The 16345-nt window shown below is 47.7% G+C and overlaps 1 protein-coding gene across 2 annotated transcripts in view; it reads right to left on the bottom strand.

Moving 5' to 3' along the window:
* Ptpn14 (protein tyrosine phosphatase non-receptor type 14) overlaps window positions 1-16345 on the bottom strand; it is a 144898-nt gene that overhangs the window by 16808 nt on the left and 111745 nt on the right. For both annotated transcript variants that reach the window (XM_021197543.2, XM_029538489.1), the window contains exons 12-15: window positions 13496-13574; window positions 8233-9713; window positions 4722-4865; window positions 2762-2980 (exon numbers count right to left, since the gene is read on the bottom strand). In XM_021197543.2, the coding sequence (XP_021053202.1) occupies window positions 2762-2980; window positions 4722-4865; window positions 8233-9713; window positions 13496-13574 (1923 nt within the window). The remainder of the gene's footprint in view (window positions 1-2761; window positions 2981-4721; window positions 4866-8232; window positions 9714-13495; window positions 13575-16345) is intronic.

Genomic DNA, 16345 nt, shown 5'->3' with positions numbered 1-16345 from the left:
ATTAAGATAGCAAAGACCATTTGGCACTCAACCTTCTCTCTCTCCCTCTCTCTCTCTCCCTCTCTCTCTCTCCCTCTCTCTCTCTCTCTCTCACACACACACACACAGACACTGGGCACACAAAACAAATGTAATAAAAACGTTCAATGTAATTAGAAATAAAGTTACAAATGATACAGAAGAGAACTGAGGTTGACCTTTGGCCTCCATCTGTGCATAGAAGAGGGAGTGCAGTCATACATGTACACATACATCTATCCCAAATACAAAACATACACACATGAACTCATATAAACTCACGGGTACGGAAGGGTATATACATATAACCTTGGAATAAATGAACAGAATTTAAGTTACAGAAACAATACCTATGTTAATCTGCACCATGTATGCTTATACATTTCATGCTGTAGTCTATATTTTATTAGAGTTTATGCATGATTACAACCAGAAAATCAGTTTTACCACCACTAAAGGGCTGTGGTTCTACATGCAAAACCATCCCAGTAGCAAGCCCAGGCCCACAGAACTGAAGGTCGCACGCTCGGTGCAACGGCGAGCACTTCCTGTCTCTCTTCCTCTCTTGTGCCTTGATATGACAAAGATGGGCCCCTTTACACGCCCATGTGGTGCAGACTCCCAGAGGGTTCCAGAAGCAGTGAGGGGGATCCCTGTTAGAGACTTTTCTCCTGGATGACTTTATGAAACTACATACTGACTTGATTCAGGCAAGAATAGCATCAGCTATTGTCTCCTTACACAAGACATGTTTGGGTCAGAGCTGGCAAGGAAATCCACTTTCCACATACTGGTGGGAGAAAACATTCACAGACTGAGTTGCTGGGGAGTGGGGAGATGTGGCCTGTCTGTAGAGCTAGGCCTTTAAACTAACAGGTACCCCCCATATAGTAACCATAGTAACCATAAACATTGCAGAGAATCTGCCTCTGCCAGGTATGGGAAGGAGAGCATTAAAAGCCACACTGAAACCAATGTGACTCTGGAGAAAATCATGTGACTCCCCCACTGCAGGACATCATGTGACTCACCCTCTGGAGGACACCATTCCCCTCTGTGCTAACTGCTGCTTGGAACCCAGGGGAAGAAAACAGTGGGGAAATATATAGCTCAATTCCAGAAACCAAGGGCAAGTTCCTGCAAGCTCTCCGGGCCTGTGAAATGCACCCACATCTACCCTGGATCTGCAGGATGAAATGTGGGCCGCGGAGAATACCGCAGAAGGGACGGCATCTCGGGTAACAATACCCGGAAGGTGCTGTTTATGCGGAGTGACAGCTGTTTCCAAAGAGCAGATGGAAAATGGGAAGGAGACTGGGCCAAGGGAAGAGGCCAGGAGAATGTCCCTCTGTACGGTTTTCAGAGGCACTTCATTGGGAAGCAGCTGCAGAGTCCTCATCTTTGAGAGTGTTATTCTGCTCATTATTTCCTAATCTAACTGGTGCCATTGTTGGTTTATTTAAAAGATCCCTGGCATTCACTTTTATTAATTTTGTTCTCAAAAATAAGAGTCAAAAAAATACCTGTTCGTTATAAATGCATACACACACACACATACACACACACACAATCCTATCTATGCCCTTATGCATAAAAACACTATACCATACCATCACATCCCATATGGAAATTGGTTTTCAGCGATATACAACCCAGATGCCTAACTACACCTTAGGAGGGTCGAAGGAGACTCCTGGCAATTCCACCAGAGTTGAAAAATCCAAGAAAAGAGTTCAAAGCTACTGATCATACAGATTATCAGGCAAATTGTGTTGGTTAAAAACATCCTATACCCAGCTAGATGATAATGGTGGTGCACACCTTTAATCCTAGCACTAGAGAGGCAGAGGCAGGTGGATTTCTGAGTTCGAGGCTAGGCTGGTCTACAGATCGAGTTCCAGGACAGCCAGGGATATACAGAGAAACTCTCTCAATAAACTAAGCTACACTAAAGTAAGATAAAATAGAAGTCCTGTATCCACTGACCAAGCGAGAGCCTTCGAAACACTCTCCTAATTGAGAGTTCAGAGCCATGTTCTAAAGAAATATACCCAAAACTGGGTATTACAAAAACTGGGGAAGGTGAGCTGCTTAGGAACCCGTGACCTCACAGCTCTGAATTCTGTCTAAGGTCTAGCTAAGCTATGGCATACTGAGACATGAAGTATCCGAGACATTAACAGAAATCGCACACACTGCATGTTGGAGAAGATGCCTGACAGACTGAGAACACTGACTGTTCTTACGGCTCCTCACACCAACACGGATGGTCATAACCTCCAAATCCCCAGTTCCAAAGAATCGGATGCCCTCTTCCTGCCTCTACAGCCGCTAGGAATGCACAAAACGCACATACATGCACACGGGCAAACACATAAAATAAAAACAAATCTAAAAAGTAAACCATGAACCTCACAGGCCCACTTATGACTGAGGACCAACCGTGGTTTGTGTATAGATCTCTCTGCTCTCATGAACAGCACTGGAATCATATTTTGGCTCTAAAGTGAATTGGCTGTGATATTATAAAGAAGAAACAGTGGTTTGTGCTGCCATAGAATAGAGTAAAAAGACAGTAACGGGAAAGGCTGGGACTGTTCCAACGTCCACCACGTGTGAGGCACAAACCAACAGGACAATCCCACTCTCCATGGCTTAGGGCCAGCACATCAGAAAGGTTCTCTGCAGTAAGGAGTTTAGCTTGTACAGGCGTTTTGCCGTATGCCTCTGACATGCCCCTCACCTTGATGTGGGAGGCGTTGATGTAGCCTGTGTTGTTTTCTTTGGTTGGGATGAGCTCCACCCGATTCTCCTCATATGGGACAACTTCTCGGATCCGGCTGCGCTCAGCGTTTTCAGGCAGAGTGGCAGTGCTGAAGGTGCCGTTGGCCTTTTTGTTTGGGATCTGCTCATACTCTGTGAATACCATTCCATCTTCCAACTTCTTCTTTAGGGCTCTGAGCTGCAAGGGAAGGAGGCGTCAGCTGTCTCAACAGAGCAAGCAGACTCTCAGGGGATTTCAAGATGGAGAGTCAGTGGGTGCTCAGCGACAGCCCTCACTGCTGCCCGTTGCTAAGTCTCTCTGGTCTGACAGACATTTCCCTTCTCACTCAGCTACATACTGCAAAGCTACATGCTGTATACTACTGCAAAGCTACATGCTACATGCATACTGCAAAACTACATGCTGCATACATACTGCAAAACTACATGCTATGTACATACAGTAAAGCTGCATGCTACATACATACTGCAAAGCTACATGCTACAAACATACAGCAATGCTACATGCTACATACATACTGCAAAGCTACATGCTACATACATACTGCAAAGCTACATGCTGTATACATACTGCAAAGCTACATGCTACATGCATACTGCAAAACTACATGCTGCATACATACTGCAAAACTACATGCTACATACATACTGAAAAACTACATGCTACATAGATACTGCAAAGCCTGGCTTAAGTGGAAAGTCAAACCCTGTGCCTCTGTTAGTCCTGGCTGCTTACTGCTCCTTGTTATTCTCACCTGTCCAGGCACCCTTTTCTCCACTCTCACAGCAGGGTTCACTGAATTTAACCTTAGGACAGCACCAGTTCACAGTGGTAGAGCACTGAGGATTAACCCTCACAAAACCCCCTGCCTTTTCCCTTCCTTGGTCAAAGTACTAATTTCAAATACATGGTGTCAACTGGGAAAATGTCCCTTCTGACCCAAAAAACAAGTGTCTGATGACAGAAATCTAACACTCTAAATATTATTCAGTGACCTTAGAAAAAACAGTTTCTGGGCCTCCTGATAGCAAGCTAGGCAGTTTCAGGACTCCTTTCTCCACCACAGCAACACAGAATCGTGGCTTTCACTACCTAACCAAAGAACTATGGGTCCTATCATCTTGCGGCCCACGAAGGGGACCATGGGAGCCCAAAACCTAAAACCACAGAGTATGATACTTGGAGAAAATAACTTTCTTATCTTACAAAAAGAGTTTTCTGAAGTTTTAGAAACTTAACAGTTTCATTGTAGAAAATAAAGATTTTTTTTTTAAAAAACATTTCCCCCATCAGCCTTCAGTATGTCTAAAATGAGTACGTGTTTGGATTCAACTGCACGAGAAAAGCAAGTGAGTCAATGACATCATAAGGCAAATTTGCATTTGTTCTTAATAAATAAACAGTAAAATCTTACAAAATGCATATAGGGATTGATTATTACATCAATCACCTCCTTACGATTAAAAACAGTGAAGGAATAATGAGCTCACACAGCCTGGTGGAGGGGATCCTTTGTTGTTATGTTTATCTGGGGGAGGGGAGCAAGCTGTGGGGAGGTCAGGGCACACCCTGAGGAAGGACAGCTTGCTCTTCCCACTATGTGAGTTCCAGGGACTGAACTCAGGTCATCCGCACTTGGCAGCAAGTCCCTACACCCACTGAGCCGCCTCGCCAGCCCTGGGGCTAGACTTTTTAATCAAGCACCCATATGCCAGCTTGATAAAGTGCAGAGGCCACAATGAAGAAACAGGAGATGTTGGAAAGGGTCCGCTCTAACACGGCACACTTGGACCAAGTCTTCTTCCATTGAAAGAATTAACCCATGAGGCAAGCAGCACTGACAGGTCTAGGCAAAGAGGAACTTCTAGAATCTGGAAGCACAGAGAAAAAGGTCACACCTGACAAGCCCAGAACTCACCTTCTCATCTATGGGGACTCGGGTGGCATCATGGCGACCGTCTTCCCGCCCCGACACTCGGGCCACCGAGAGCCCATTCAGCGCTGCCAACATCAGCGGTCTCTTCTGTGCCTGCGGGCCCATCATCTTCTGCTTCTCTAGATTCTTTCGGCAAGAAAAGACACGTTCTCATTGTTTATAATTCCAGGGGAAGGCTGGAATGCGTTTTAATCTCCCCAAATCTGTAACTCCCCAGCCAAGGAATACAGACATTCACCACCAGCAAGGCAAATTCAAACACAACCTTCCCATTATTCCCATCATGCCCAGGGAAGCCAGTTCTTACAGGACCCTAGGGCGTTTATTCTTAATTAACTCATACGTTAGACAGACTCCCTAACAAATATACCTTGCCACGAGGGGGAGGGGGAGCTTCAAGAGAACAAAAGGGGTTCATACAATACACTCTAGACAGATACAGGCTGAAGAGAGGAGAAAGAAAACAGAGGATTATGTGGACTACGGGAGTCCCTCCAAGGACAGGCCTTCTGCACTAACTAACGGTGTAAAACCCACCAGCTACCATGTTGATTAACAGCGCCATACACATCACCGCCATACACACCAGCAAAAGGGGAACCACTCTGAGGGGCTCAGACTGAAGAGCTGAATCTCACACTTACTCCTCGCCCTCAAGACATCTGCTTTGCCAACCCCAGAACAAGGCCTACCATGGCTTAATAAGGTCACCACCACAGAGGATGAACCATTAAGCCTTTGTCCTCCCCAGCTCATCCAGGGCTAGCAGTGATCCCTGGAGGTCTTGACTGGAGTGTGGACTGGCAAGTTCTAGCTCCCCCTCATCTTTAGGCTGAAACCTAAAGTAGTCGGGGTTGGATGTTGGGTCCACTGTTGGACACCCTGGCATCAGCAGGGGTGTGGAATTCTCTGTTTTCTGCTGCCAGCCTACTGGGCACAGCTCTTGAAAATCATGTTGTCTTAGACATTCAGGGATCAATGTGTAAAAGAACATTTGGTTGTTATCTGAAACAATGTCAGTCTGTAGGTGTCTATGAGTCCTATGGATGGGAGTGGTAGCCTGGTTTCTTAGTTGATCGTTTATTAATTAATTCCCAGTGGAGGTGTCTTGATGGAGCCACGGTGTTGGAGAAGGTGGCGGTGGGGTGGCAGGGACAACCTTGCATGGACCTCATTGCCACCATGGTGTTACCTACAGTGGACGGGAAGCCTTTGTGAGGAATGCTCCCTATAGTACAACTGCTCAGGTGACAGGCTGACCCACAGACAGCCAAGGATGCATGGGAGAGGAGGGTGAACCGTGAGGATGTGACAGGCAACTGAAGGGTGGTTGTGGGACCACAAGAACCCTCGGGATGACTCTGGATTTATTTGCATACTAGTTCAGTTTTGTAAAAGGTAACTCTCCTGTCCCCTCGTGTCACTGAATTTTGAAATGCTTCAAATGTTTTGCTGTGGTCTGATTTTGAGACAGGGTCTCATTATGTCCCCCTGGGTGTCCTCAAACCTGTAAGCAATCCTCCCACCTCTGCCTCCAGAGGGCAGGGACTGCCAACCCTGGGAAAGGCTCCCTAGCTACCTGGGGAGAACTAGACACAGTGATAAGTGATCTGCCCTCTTAGGCGCAAGCTATCAGTTGTCTCTATATCAAACTAGAAGGCCAGAGTTGGCTTTCTTGGCTCTTTGTACTTGACTCCTGGCTGGAGGCTGGAAAGTGGGATGTGTCCTCAATAGGCTAACGGCAGCATTCTGAACCACTCACCACACAAGAAGCGACTAAGCTCTCGCTATACCCACCCCTCCCACTCCAGTCCCCAAGGGCTTGAGGTTTCTCTCTGTTCTCTTAGTAAAGGGGTCTGGTGTGGCTTCAGGAGCCTTCTTTTCTCCTCTCCATACACAGAGGAGTGTGGAAGCTGTGTGGACACTCGCTAGGCCAGCAAATACAGACACAGACTTCAAGACGAAGATTCATCTTGGGTGTTGGAGCCACTGGAAGGGGCAGCCTGAGGTTGGGACACTGAGCAAGGGGACTGAGTGGCCTATGAACTCTTAGTTGTATGAGGCTAGGTGAGGGGGCATCTAACTGAGGAAAGAGTGTAGACATGAGCAGTCGTGTTCTTGAGCTAAAAGCTAACTGGTGTAGTCTGCCAGCCGGAATGATCCACCATCCTGGAATAAAACAGAACTGGGGGAGGGGATCAGCAGAAAACAGCTCCTCACTCTTTTTCAGCTTGTGTGATGCTTCCAACGAGGACCCGGCACCAGGGTCATGGCTGCAGGCTATTTGTTTAATCTGGGTAAGAAGACGGGATGACCAATATGAGGTTACAAGACCATGTGGACATCGTTAAGTCTCAACTTGGCAGGGCCAACCTTGAGGCTCAATGCTCACAGGGATGGATTCCTGAAGTGAGTTAGGCTCATAAGAGGCCTGGAGCCAAGAAGTGTTGAAACATCACTTTACACCAAAGAATTACTTTTTTCCAAGCTGGGAAAGCTGTCTCCTCGTGGTACGCACCCCCGCATTTCACTCCATCCCCAGCCAAAGCTATGTGCTTTTTTTTTTTTTTTTAAATAAATCCCAGAGGCACAGGCACAAACTCTACCACCTCCCTCTCTATCTGCAACGGAAGAAGTATTAAGTCCATCCACGCTGCCCCTGAGTGTCTCCACCCTGATGGCCACCAGAACCTCAGGGTTGAGCCGCCTTCAGGCTGTTCTAAGGTAACAAGGTTGGATCTGATCTCTGAACCCAGCAGTGAGGCCTCTGTAAAACTGGCTTCCCATCCTCCCTCGGGGTTGATTCCCAAGTATGAGTTCAGAAGTGAGCCTAATGACCTCCAACACAGCAAATGGAATGTAACCGAGTCTTCCTTCCGGGAGTTCCTAACTGAAGGCTACCTGACAGCACAGCCCAAATGAATGGAAAAGAAGCCCATTGGATCAATTAGCTACGTAATTGAATGACTTTTAAGGAGGCCAGGATTTCCAGGAAAAGCAGTGTCAGGGGATTTTTTTTTTTTTTTCCAGCAGCAACTACAATCCAACAATATTCTCATTGTAAGAGGAGTTTATTGTCTTGTATATACACATCTATCACCATGTGGTCTCGCCAACAACAGAACTAGCTTTCTAGGCTGGGCCCATCCCAGTGAAGGGTTATCTGTAACAGCAATATAGCAGGGGATCTTCATATGTGGTATGCATGCATGTACGGTGCACGCGCTTCTCATAGAGCAGATCTGACAGGGCCTGGAGTCCAGTACCCAGTGGTAAATTCCTCAGGAAAATACCCAATCACTAAGCCATTCCAATACCAAGTACACCAGCCACAAGTCAGGAATGACAGTGGGACAGAAGGGATTATTTGAAAAAAAAATCCATGCTGTCTGGTGACATCACCACTCTTGCCTGAAATGCCCACAATCAGTTAATCCCTTAAATCCCGAAACCTCCCTCCTCCAAGCCGTGACCGGGGAGTGGGGGCACTCACCCTGATCATCATTTCTCTCTCTATAATGCTGTCCTCCAGGGAGAACATCTCTGACACAGGCCTTTCCTTCACAGGCTCTTTCTTGACCCGCTCCTTCACGCTGGTTAGGTCAGGCTCAGAGATGGAGGGACCCAGAGAGGCACCGTTGACAGCCAGCTGCTCAGCCCGGGAGACACTGAGGGCCTTGGCTGGCCCGTGTCTCAGCACCCTGGCTCTGGCCATGGCAGGAAGGGGGGTCCCCTGGTCCTGTCTCAGTGTCCCATTACTGACACTTTTTCTTGGCCCTGGGTACTCAGGTGGGGGCCTGTTGGGGATGCGGGCCAGGGCAGCCTGCAGCTGGGCACTGTATTCCACTTTCTCCCGAAGCACAGGAATCTGAGGTGCAGCATCCGGGGTCTCCTCCTCTTCCTCGCTCTCGCTGCTGTGGATCAGCATGGTGGCATCCGAGAATGTCTTCTTGTGGTGATACTGGGAAAGACTGTGCACTTCATGGCCACCTGTCTCCTCGGAAGGGCCCTGCTCCCTAAGGGTGTTGCGGCGAGCCATGGGGATATTGAGTGACTTCAGTGTCATGGCCTCCATGCCTCTCACCATGCTGTTCATCACCTCCAGGCTGTGGCGTTTATTCACCGGGCCACCGCCGCCATGGTGCTTGGTGGCTGTGAGGGGTTCGCTCACCTCCTGCAGAGACTGATGGACCACAGGAGAGCTGTCCTCCTGGAAGGTCTTTACGGAGAGCTGCACCTTCCGAGTTACCAGATCAGGGCTGCTGCCACTGACGTACTTGTGGCGGTGGCTGGCGAGGTCTGGGGTGCTGGTGGCAGGACGGGGCCTAGGGTAAGGGGGTGGTGGCCTGAAGAGATAGTTCTTGAGCATGTGGGCTGTGCTATAGTGTTGTGCTCCTTGGAGCTGCATGTTGGCTAGTTCTGGAGTGCTCACTGTGTGTGAGATGGAGCTGGCCCCTGGCTTGCTAGGCATCGCACAATTTTGGGGGTTCATCTGGTCAGACGGACTGACGAGTTTGTGACCATAGCCCCCCTGGTGTGCATAGGGGACTGTGTAGGGATGCCTCTCCCGCATCTCCGGCTGGCTGTACACCAGCTCCTCGGGCTGGTTATAGGCATGGGTGTTGATGATGTTGAGGTTACGCAGAGACCGGCTCTGGCTGTCTGCATGCATCAGACCCCTCTTCATCTGCCGCATGACCGTCTCGTAATCTGGGGTCGGCCTGTAAGACGGCACGACGATGGTGCTGTGGCGGTGACTGGGGATGTAATCGGCCCTCATGATGTCACTCCCAGGAATGCTGAGGTTGGAGGACACTGGAGACGCCTGGATGAAGCTCTGGGAGCAGCTGAGGGAGTTGACGCTGTGAACGCTGCACACGCTGCCATTGGTGACGGTGCCGTTCAAGTAATTAAGGTCCAGGCTGTTGTGAGAACGGCAGTACAAGGCTTCTTCGTTCCCGGGGAAAATGCTGTCTGCAAAATGTCAAACAGAGCAACGTGAAGCACCAGAGACACACCAGCCTGCTTCAACAGAGTCGCCCCATGTCTCTGGAGTGAATTACAAAAACGTGTCCTACAGAGCAGTCTTAACCCCTGTCACACATGTCCCAAGGGACTGTTCTCTGGGATAACATGCCTAGAACATGTCAGAGCACACTGTGAAGAAAGTATACAGAGTGGGTGTCACCTAGACACAGTCTCGACTTTGCTATAATTAGATTCAAACAATGAGCCACTTGTTGGGGAGAACTGGCCTCTTGTGCACAGCTTAGGGGCAGAACCGGATATCTGGGCCAGGAAGTCAAAGGTTTAATAGAGCAATAGACTTGAAACTGCCCCACCCTCGGAATTGCTGTGTTTGACTATATCAGAAAAGGGCTCGCTCCTAACCTAAAGGATTGCTGGGCATTCAGAAAGCAGTGAGAACAACGGAGTGCCCAGTGCGGCCATGGTTTCTGAGCAGCAGTCCGTGGATGGCAGTCAGAATCTGGAGCTTTTCCAGGTGCTACTGAAACTGCCCTCTGGCTCCACCATCAAGATTACTTCCCATAGGGATGGCTCAGTGGGTAAGAGCACCCGACTGCTCTTCCGAAGGTCCAGGGTTCAAATCCCAGCAACCACATGGTGGCTCATAACCATCCGTAACAAGATCTGACACCCTCTTCTGGAGTGTCTGAAGATAACTACAGTGTACTTACATTAAATAAATAAATAAATCTTTAAAAAAAAAAGATTATTAAAAAAGATTACTTCCCATAAAAGAAACAAAAGCTGAAAGAAAGTAAAGGGTCACAAAAGCTCTTTTCATGTATGCATGCATGTATGTGGAGGCACACATTTATGTGTGTAAGTGGGGGTATGCAAGTATGTAGAGACATGTGTGTATATGGAGGCATATGTCTTTGTGGGTACATGTGTGTTTGGGGGTACGCATGTATGTGTGGACGTGTGTGTATATGGGGGCATGTATGTATGGTAGTCATGTGTGTATGTGGCTACATGCATGTTTGTGGAGGCATGCATGTATGTGGGAACATGCATGTATGTGTGGACGTGTGTGTATGTGGGGGCATGTATGTATGTGTGGACATGTGTGTATGTAGCTGCATGCATGTTTGTGGGGCATGCATGTATGTGGAGGCATGTATGTACGTGAGGACATAGGTGTATGTGGGAACATACCTGTTTGTGGGGGCATGGGCATGCATTTGCATGGGGGAATGTGGTTTGTGCTGAGAAGCACCCTTGATCACTCTTATATTTCATTCACTCAGGCGGGGCTCTCCATTGGCTATTCTCACGAGCTGTCCTGCTCAGGGGATGCCTCCACAGCCCAGGCTGGACTTCAGCAGGGTTAGCACCCTCACAAGCTAACATTTGTGTGAGTTCAGAGGCCCTCACTCTTCCACTCTTCCTCGGCTAGTGACTTAACTGTTCCACTGCCCAGCTTTTATGTCAACTTTATATATGGGAAAGAAGACACAGAGGCCTAGAAAATGCCTCCACATGACTGGCAAGTCTGTGAGGCATTGTCTTGATTAATGTGTGAGGGCACAGCTTCCTGTGGATGTGTCATTGGTGGTCTACAGAGGCAGGCTGCGTAAGCCATGGGAAACAAGCCAGAAAACAGCACCCCCCCACCCCCATGGCCTCGGTGTCAGCTCCTGCCTTGAGTTCCCTCAGTGATGGAGTCTTACCTGAGGATTATAAGCTAAACTAAGCCCTTTCCTCTCCAAGTTGCTTTTAGTTATGGTGTTTTATCATAGACACCCCAACTAAGACAACTACTGAGTCACCTCCCCAACTCAAGAGCTACTAAAAGCCAGTTGCTAAGTCAGGTCCACTTTGGATATCCAAAGTTCCTCTCACATACACACAAACACACGAGGAAGCCATTCTGTCAATACACCTTTCTGAGTAAGGAAGACAAAGGACAGAGGAAGAAGAGAACTGTAGCCAGCAGCATCCAACTGGGACGGGAGTGATGGCGCGGTAGTTAAGAGCACTGGCGGTAGAGTCCACAGGTTTGGTTCCCAGAACCCATATGTATGCTCACCACTGTTGTAACCCCAGTTTTAGAGGATCTGTCATGGTCTTTTGCCTTCCATGGGTGCTGAATTCAAATGGTTTATAAACCATTCCACACATGTAAGCACTCATGTACATATACAATATGCACTCATAAACAACTTAATAGACAAATCTTTAAAAAAAACAAAAAACAACTATCTGAAAAGGAAGTGCAGACAAAATTAATCAAGGCAGGAGAAACAGGGAGGGCAAGGTGCGAGGGTGTATCCACCTCTGGTGGGGTTGGGTGTCTTCCCACAGACCTGGGGTAGCTCTGCTAGACTGTGTATAAAAAGTATGATCGCACTGAATGATCTTGGTTTAGGTTTCACGCTCCAACCTTCAAACTGCAGCAGCTTCAGAATAGACAGCCGTGCCTCAGAAAATATCCAGCATGCAAGGTTTGTGATCGTCATTTTAAAAGATGTAGTTAGTTGGGTGATAAAAGAAGAGATAAAGTGAACTTAGCTAGGGGGACAGCTCAGCTGGAAGTGAGGGCCTGGGTCTTCAGCACACTTGTAAAAATGCCAGGTGTGGCCACTAGTGTGTGTAATCCCACCATTGTGTGATTGGGAAACAGGAGATGGGAGGATCCACTCACTGCCAATCTAGTTAACTGGTAAGTGACAGGTTTAGTGCCAAAATGTGTCTTAAAAGGTGAAAATGACTGGGGGAAAAACACCCAGCATGGACCTCTGGCCTACACACACAGGATGTGCATCTACACGTGTTGATGCTCTCGCACACAGGCACTGGCACGTGCACACACAAGTACACACATGAGCACACACAGAGATGTGTATGTGTACCTACCATGCTGATGCAGATACACAGACACACACAGAGAGAGAGACACAGAGAGTGTGGGTCAATACCATGCGGATGCAGACACACAGAGAGACAGACAGACAGTGTGCGTGTGTACCTATCATGCTGATGCAGACACACAGACACAGACACAGACACAGACACACACACAGTGTGTGTGTGTGTGTGTGTGTATGTGTGTGTGTGTTTTGATATCTGAAGGCTAACATCTGTCTCCCTATTTCTGTATGGAAACAGTAGTAGCTCAGGCTTACTGTGGGGATCAAATAAGACAACATGCAGCAAGTCCCCAGCCTAGCACCAGTCACCTCACAACCACTGGATCCATGCTTATTCTTGTCCCTGTACATGTTGAAAGAGCCAGAAGGGAGACTAAGAAATGCACTGAATGATGAAGGTGAGTGTCTCCCAGGTTCCCCATCACCACATGGGTGCTCCAAGAGGCTGGGGTTGACATTGAGGGTGAAGTATGTGCATGTGGGAGGGCCAAGCTATTGCCAACCCTGGCCCACTAAGAATGGGTGGAAGAGGAGGAAACAATAAGGAAAATTACACTTGGCCTAGGGCCTTCTTCCCAGGTATGTGCTGAAGGTCACCACTGAGTGATCAGACAATGACAATGTTGCCACCATGATAAGATAACAATGTTGCCACTGTGTTGAGACAATGACACTGTTGCCACCTTAATCAGATGACAATGTTGCCAGTGTGATCAGATAATGACAATGTTGCCACTGTGATCAGACAATGAAAATGTTGCCATCAAACCATCCCTGGCATCTTCAAGTAAGCTTCTGTGTTGGGCCCTGGGAGCCAGCTTTTTGTCTTTAAGAGGCAGAAGGAGGAGCTACAGTTACCTTGGGAAGTATGGGTCTCCGAGTAGTGCTCACTGCACTGGACATGCATGGGAGGCAAGATATACGGCTGCTGCCTTGGCTGAAACAGAGAAAACAGAGCTGGGGAAGCCGCAAAGACTGTTGGGAGATGCCAGAAAGTCACCCCAACACCCAGGGAATCACATTCCACCACTGTAGGCCGCCTGTCTGACCCACCCTCTTCCACAGACCTAAGCTCCCATCTGGTATTAAAGCTCAGGACAGCAATAAGCAGCTTAAGGCCAGAGAGAAAAAGAGACCACGGTCAGGAGCAGCCATTTGATGCTTTCAAGAATTGGCCTTTGTAACAGATGCAATCAGAGGAGATGCACCCATCAAAAAAAAGAAGCACAAACACACTCACACCAAATAAATAAATAAATAAAGCACACTCACACCAAACAAACAAACAAAAACAACAGAAAAGGAAATTTGCTTTCTTCTGTTCTAAACCAGCTCCCTCCCAGGCCTACACATTCCTTACACAGCAGCAGAGCCCATGGTCTCGGTTTACAGCACCACAGAAGGCTCCTGTAGGGTCAGGGCTGCATCCTGCTTGGCCCAGTGGTGAGTTTACATAGGAGTCCAATATGTAATACCTACAGTGTCAATGACACTAAAGAAGCAAATGTGGCATGGGCCAGACACCCTCCGAGCCAATACAGAATCTCTCCCTGGGTCTTAAACATGGCTGTTTAGACCAGTCTGAACCACTTCCTGCTGCAGAAGAGGGCACACTTCTTGTGCAGGGGTTAGGGGGAGATTAAAATATATAAAGAGAGGACAGTGTGATTCTAGCTCTGTTAGCCTTATAGCTCTGGTCTCAAGATAACTGATTCAGAAGCTGGGTTTGTCGGCACACACCTTTAATCCTAGCACTTGGGAAGCAGAGGAAGGTGGATATCTGTGACTTCAACACCAGCCTAGTCCATATAGTGAGTTTCAAGGCACCAAGTGGGTACCAAGGAAGGACACGAGAACAAGGGATCCAAAAGTCGGGAGGAATCAGAGAGGAAAGAAGCATCAGGAAGAACTGAGAGAACCCCGCGTGTGGAGCAGAACTAGAACTTCTGACACCCCACAAGTCCTTGTGGATGGTCTTAGAGCTTGCAGTTTCAAAGTACTGTCATCCCTTTTGTTGACAATACATAATTCAACAACACATAATTCAAAATTTCCCATGGCAATCATGAACTGTCCACTGTATTTACTGAGAGAGAATGAGGACAAAGCAAGGTGAGAAACAGGAACAGAAGCACAAAGAAGCTTGGCTATAACTGCCTCCTGCTCCTTTAAAATAAATCAGTAAGTGGCTTTATGAAGTGTACTAGGTTTACAGTGAAAAAAAAAAAAACAATAATAGCTAATTTAATTTCATTTTTTCTTTTTTTGTGACAGGGGAGGGTGTTGGGATAGAGTCACCTAAGGCCATCCTTTCCATGTTTGGCAAATGTTCTTCTACCAAACTATGTCAACGCCCAATCTATTCTTTCTATCTATCTATCTATCTATCTATCTATCTATCTATCTATCTATCTATCTATCTAAATATTCTATCTATCTATCTATCTATCTATCTATCTATCTATCTATCTATCTAAATATTTTTCCCAGATTGGCTAATACAGAAATAAATGCCACAACACAGATTTCTAGTTTGGTTTCTGTTGCTGTGATAAAAACACCATTACTGAAAGCCACTTGAGGGAAGGAAGTGTTTGTCTGCTTCCAGGCCACATTCCACTGAGGAGATGAGGGCAGGAACTCAAGGCAGGAGCCTGAGACAGAGAGCACGGAGGAACCCTGCCTGGGCTTGCTCAGCTACCTTTCTTATATAGCCCAGATCCACCTGCCCAAGAATGGCACCGCCCACAATGGGCTGGGCCTTCCTACAACAATTAGCAATGCAGAAGATGCCCTGCAGACAGGCCCAAGCCAGTGTGATGGAGGCAAGTCTTCAAATGAGACTCTGTATATCAGGTATATCCAGGGGGCTGTGTCAACTTGACACTCCCCCCGCCCCCCCAAAAGCTATGAAAACAAGCATTATAAAAGAGAGAGAAAGACAGATTGGCAAGGAAGTTAAGATGCTTATCAGCAAGGGCTCTGTAGTCTCTTCAGACCTAAGAATCCAGACCTCTGCAGACCACCTCGTCCCAGTAAAACAAGGGAGGCTCTGTAATCCCAAGATTGCCTGTGAAAATGGGGTCTGTCATAGTTCACAGGTACAAATGACACTTGATCTCACTGACAAAAACAGGAGATGCAGACAAAAGGGGGACAGTGTTAAGAATGGAGAGAGTGGCGACCAGTGCATAAGCTAATGCCCTGAGCTCTCAGGGAAGCCTCAGAAGGTCCATCCAGATCGCCAAAGCGGAGGAATGACCACAAGGCAAAGACAGAGTCACACCGACATCAGCAACAGCCACACGGGCTCAGGAATTCCCATGTGGCTCAGCTCTAGAATTCTAAGAGTCTGTGTTATGCTTTCTTGGGAAAAAAAAATGTCCTCCAAACTTTCTAAGAGGGAAGTTGAAGACAGGTGAGGTACACGTTGGGTACAAAAATACCTTCCCTTTGGTGTTCCTGTCTATCAACCCCAGGAACCTGGACATGCGGCAGAGTAGGAAGGCCACTCGTTTGCTCTATCTGTAAAAAGCTACACCTCAGAGAGCCGGGACAAGAGGAGCAGAAAAGAAAGTGCAGGTCTATCCTGCCACCCTCGTGTCATCCATGTCATCCTTGAACATGGAGAGCCTACAGCAGGACTCCAGCTGTGCATCCCGGGCCACATCACCAGGAGAGAGAACCGCTTTTAACAAGAAAACCAGT

The sequence above is a fragment of the Mus pahari genome, chromosome 5, assembly GCF_900095145.1.
Source record: "Mus pahari chromosome 5, PAHARI_EIJ_v1.1, whole genome shotgun sequence".
NCBI lineage: Eukaryota > Metazoa > Chordata > Mammalia > Rodentia > Muridae > Mus > Mus pahari.
This window is presented reverse-complemented; position numbering and strand designations above follow the sequence as displayed.